This window comes from Monopterus albus, unplaced genomic scaffold, assembly GCF_001952655.1.
Source record: "Monopterus albus unplaced genomic scaffold, M_albus_1.0 scaffold149.1, whole genome shotgun sequence".
NCBI classification, from domain to species: domain Eukaryota; kingdom Metazoa; phylum Chordata; class Actinopteri; order Synbranchiformes; family Synbranchidae; genus Monopterus; species Monopterus albus.
The window spans coordinates 938,780-943,577 of record NW_018128029.1 but is presented as its reverse complement, the minus strand read 5'-3'; the positions used below and the strand labels follow the sequence as shown (position 1 = coordinate 943,577).

Genomic DNA, 4,798 nt, shown 5'->3' with positions numbered 1-4,798 from the left:
TTACAGCGCTGTGGAGGAATTTTGGCCCACTCATCTTTGCAGAATTGCTGTAAGTCAGCCACATTGGAGGGATTTCGGGCATGAACCGCCTTTTTAAGGTCATGCCACAGCATCTCAATTGGATTCAGGTCAGGACTTTGACTAGGCCACTCCAAAGTCTTCATTTTGTTTTTCTTCAGCCATTCAGAAGTGGACTTGCTGGTGTGCTTTGGATCATTGTCCTGTTTTGTCCTGATCATTGTTTTCCCTTAATAATAAAAACCTTCATTTAAAAACTGCATGATGTGTTTACTTGTGTTATCTTTGACTAATATTTAAATTTGTTTGATGATCTGAAACATTACAGTGTGACAAACATGCAAAAAGATAAGAAATCAGTAAGGGGGCAAATACTTTTTCACACCACTGTACAATACACAACAAAATGTTCATACACATAACTAAACATAGCAAACATACCTTGTGCCTCTTTCAGAGGGGCTGCCGGTATGAAACTAATGTTTAAGATTACTCTGTCTTGATCAATTTCGTACAATAAGCTACATCACCCAAAACGCCACACAGGAAGTGCGCACACAAAACAAAAGTGCAAGCCTCAAAACCGGAAGTCAACTGCTTCACTGCAAAAGAAAAGCATCTATGCCATGAAATAAACCATGCTCCAGCAAATGCACTCTGGGTTATTTAGTCCATGCTACTGTTTTGAATGTCACACCTATCAATCAAACCAAATTAACTGAGAATATTACCTGCCCCCTTTTACCCCTTTTTTCCTGTTTTTTTTTTCCTTTTTTTTCTTTTCCTTTTCCCTCTGAGGAACATAAGGAAGAAAAGGAAGCCATGAAAAGAAGAATGGAAGATAAAAGAAAAAAAAAGAATCAATACAAGAATAAAACAGCACAATAACACAAATAAATTTAAAGCATTAAAGCATCAGACCCACATAGTATTAATAGCCAAGGCAAATAAATTTGTTTTAACCAATGATTTAAAAGCAGTCAGGTCCGGAGCTGATCTAACATTGAGAAGTAAAGTATTCCACAATCAACAGTAAAAGCTGACAAAGATATAAAAGATAGTGTTTATATCTGACCCTAGGAACCTCTAAGAGAAATTGCCATGAAGACCTGAGGGATCTTGTAGGTTTGTGCCATTGCACTAATTCAGGGAGGTAGGATGGTGTCAAACCATTAAGAAACTTAAAAACAAAAATCAACAGTTTAAAATCAATTCTAAAATGGACTGGAAGCCATTTTAGCATGACCATGGGTGATCCTGCAGTGCTGTGTTATTAGTGCACAAATTTTAGAATCTATAAATTACTTTGCAACATGTCCTGAGATTACTTCATTTGGCACTATACAAATGAAATGGAAGTGAATAAAATGATCATGTTATTTTACATACATGTATTTCTATTACTGCTACAAAGAGCACTGGGTTTTACTTCATTAGCTTTAGAGTTTTATTATAGTAAATAAAATCATGGCTTAGACAGTTTTGTTAGCTGAAAAACAATAAAGTTACTGTACATCTACTTTATCAACTCCAAACCGGGATTTCATGTAAATTTGTGTTTGAATACCTGAACCAATTTTCATTTCAGTGTCAGAGCTGAGGGTCATCCTGCTGGGGAACAGCTGGTCTGAGAGAAGACAGGTGGGGAACATCATACTGAGAGAGACCAGGTTCAACACTGAGGAAGAACCAGCCTGCTGTCTGACAGTCAGAGGATGGGTGAAAGAGAAAGAAGTAGTTCTGATCAACACCCCAGATCTGCTACATCCTGACATCTCCTTCAGAGACCTGAATAAACATGTAGACGATTGTGTGAGCCTCTCTGATCCTGGACCTCATGTCTTCCTGCTGGTCCTACAGCCTGAAGACTTCACTGAGAAACACACAGAGAGGCTACAGTTGATCCTTGAAAACTTCAGTGATCAATCGTTTGATCATTCACTGGTTCTGATATCACCACCGAGAGAGGAGAAGTCAGGTTCCATTAAAAAATCTACAGAACATCCACTGTTAGAAGACCTGGTCAGAAAATGTAGATCTAGGCTGTTGTGGCAAAACCTTGAACATCAACAGTTGTTAACAGTCATAGACGAAGTGGTGAAGAGGAATAATGGCATTCATGTGAGTTGTGATGTTTTCAAAGAAGCAACACCAGTTTCACAAAGTGGTCATCAAGGAGGAGGAGCCGGCTTCAGCGTTAAACCTGTTAAAGATACAGGTGAGTGCAGGAATCATTTTTATAATGTCATGAATACAACTCATCCATCACCAGGTCTGAACATGAGGTTACATTTCTACAGCTGACATTGAGGAGGGGGTGAGTTTCCCAGTGAAAAGACTGATCCACGACTGCAAAGACAGGCTGCACACAATCAACCTCAACGAAAAGGATCTTCCAAAATCTGATGAGGACTTAATGAATAAAATAGAGCAACAGGTCTGTGAGCTTCTCCACACTGTGGACATGATGCGACTGTCCAAGGACAAACCAGGCTGCTACACAACAGAAACATTTGCAGATGCACACAAGGATAAATTCATACAACATGAGAAACTGAAAAGGAATAAGATAATGTGTAAGTACCTTTAATTATAATGTTTTTGTGCATGTCCATAACCACATCCTACATTACAGCCTTGAGACTACAGCTAACTGTAGCAGCTGTGAATTCTTTTAATGTTGCAGGTAAGGAAGAGAATCAGAGGCCAGAGTGTCTGAGGATTGTGCTGATAGGGAAGACTGGCTGTGGAAAGAGCTCTTCAGGAAACACCATTTTGGGAAGGGAGGAGTTTAGAGCTGAATCAAGTCAAAAATCAGTCACTAAACATTGTCAGAAAGCAGAGGCTGAAGTGGACAGTTGTCCTGTTGCTGTGGTTGACACTCCCGGTCTTTTTAGCACTGAATTGTCCCATAAAGAGGTGAATGATGAAGCAGTGAAATGCATCAGTCTTCTGGCTCCAGGACCACATGTCTTCCTGTTGGTGTTACAGATTGGCCGATTCACAGCAGAGGAGAAGCAGATGTTAAAACTCATCAAGGAGGGCTTCGGGAACAATTCAGAAAAGTTCACCATTGTTCTTTTTACAAAAGGAGAGGACCTGAAATATGAGAAACTGTCTATTGAAGATTACATTGAACAAAAGTGCAGTGACTCTTGTAAGAAGCTGATCTCTGACTGTGGAGGAAGATATCATGTGTTTGATAACCGTGATAAACACAATCACACACAAGTGTCTGAGCTAATAGCTAAAGTTGACTCCATGGTGAAGGAGAACGGAGGCAGCTGCTACACCAATGAGATGCTGCAGGAGGCTGATGCAGCAATAAAGAAGGAGGTGGAGAGGATCCTGAAGGAGAAGGAAGAAGAGATGAGGAGGCAGAAAGAGGAGCTGGAAAGAAAACATGAGGAAGAAAAGGAAGCCATGAAAAGAAGAATGGAAGAACAGAGAGCAGAAACTGAAAAGGAGAGAAAACTGAGAGAAATGAAACTAAAGGAAATGGAGGAAAACATCAGCAAGGAGCGTGAGCAGAGAAAGAAAGAACAGGAAGTGAGAGAAGAAGAAGACAGGAAGAGAAAAGAGCAGGAAGAACTTCAACGGCAGGATTGGGAACAGGAACGGGAAGCTTTGGAGGAACAAATAAAAACACAATCAATAGAAAAACAAACCATTGAGAGAAAGCTGGAGCAGAACAGAAAACGTATGAGAAAAAAACAAGATGTTTGGGAGAAAGAACGGATAGAATGGTGGAAAGAACAAAAACGACAGGATAAACAAAGACAACAGGAGGAGCAAACAAGACTTAGAAAACTCCAGGAAGAGTATGAGCAGCAAAAAGAACAATATGAAAACCAAAGAAAACAAGATCAACTCAAAAGAGAACAGGAGGAACAAGAGCGAAAACAAATAAAAGCACAGTCTGAGAAAAATCTGGAGATAATGAAGACAAAGTATGAAGAAGAGGCAAGAAAACAAACTGAAGAAATCAATGGTTTCAAAGAAAAACTTAAGGAAATGGAGGAAAACATAAACAAGGAGCGTGAAAACAGGACAAAAGAACAGGAAATGAGAGAAGAACAAGACACGAAGAAGAAAGAGCAGGAAGAACTTCAACGGCAGGATTGGGAACAGGAACGGGAAGCTTTGGAGGAACAAATAAAATCACAATCAGTAGAAAAGCAAATCATTGAGGGAAAGCTGGAGCAGAATCAAGAAGAGATAAGAAAAGAACGAGAAGCCTGGGAAAAGGAAAGAAAAGAGTGGTTGGAGAAACGACATCAAGAAGATGAAGAGAGACAACAAGAGGAGCAGAGAAGATTTAGAAAACTCCAAGATGATTATGAGCAGGAACGTGCAAAGTATCAAGAGAAGAGAAAGGAACAAGATCGACTCAAATGAGAACAAGAGGAGAAGGAGAGAAAGGAATTAGAGGAAGAGTATTGATTTTGATTTGATTTATTCATTCAAGCATGTAAAACAGTTGATATGTCAACACATGTAATTTCACACATATCCAACAATAATAATCCAATATCAATTTACTTATACCTAGTACATGCTTGAACGGAGTAGGAAGAAGTTAGACTTATCTAGTCCTACCCCATGACATCATTTTACAACTTTTAAATCCTAAGCAATATCTCTAGATAAATAATTATCTTCTGCGCTACACAAGTAATATACTACAAAATTATTACAGAGTATTAACATTCATACACCACACCCACAATGTTCCATCTAATTAATCATTAAGCCTGTTCTTGCATATATCTTGATTGAC

The 4,798-nt window shown here is 39.1% G+C and overlaps 2 protein-coding genes across 2 annotated transcripts; both read left to right on the top strand.

Annotated features, from left to right (window-relative positions):
• Positions 1–2,608: 2,608 nt before the first annotated feature.
• LOC109968430 (GTPase IMAP family member 4-like) lies at positions 2,609–3,444 on the top strand (the record flags this gene model as incomplete). The annotated part of the gene is made up of 1 exon (XM_020614695.1): positions 2,609–3,444. A coding segment is annotated over exon 1 (831 nt), but the record flags the coding sequence as incomplete, so codon positions are not given.
• A 72-nt stretch (positions 3,445–3,516) lies between these two features.
• Positions 3,517–4,417, top strand: LOC109968419 (golgin subfamily A member 6-like protein 22). Its single transcript, XM_020614682.1, has one exon. The coding sequence runs from the start codon at positions 3,517–3,519 to the stop codon at positions 4,414–4,416; it is 900 nt and encodes a 299-aa protein (XP_020470338.1). The 3' UTR covers position 4,417.
• The last annotated feature ends 381 nt before the right edge of the window (positions 4,418–4,798 follow it).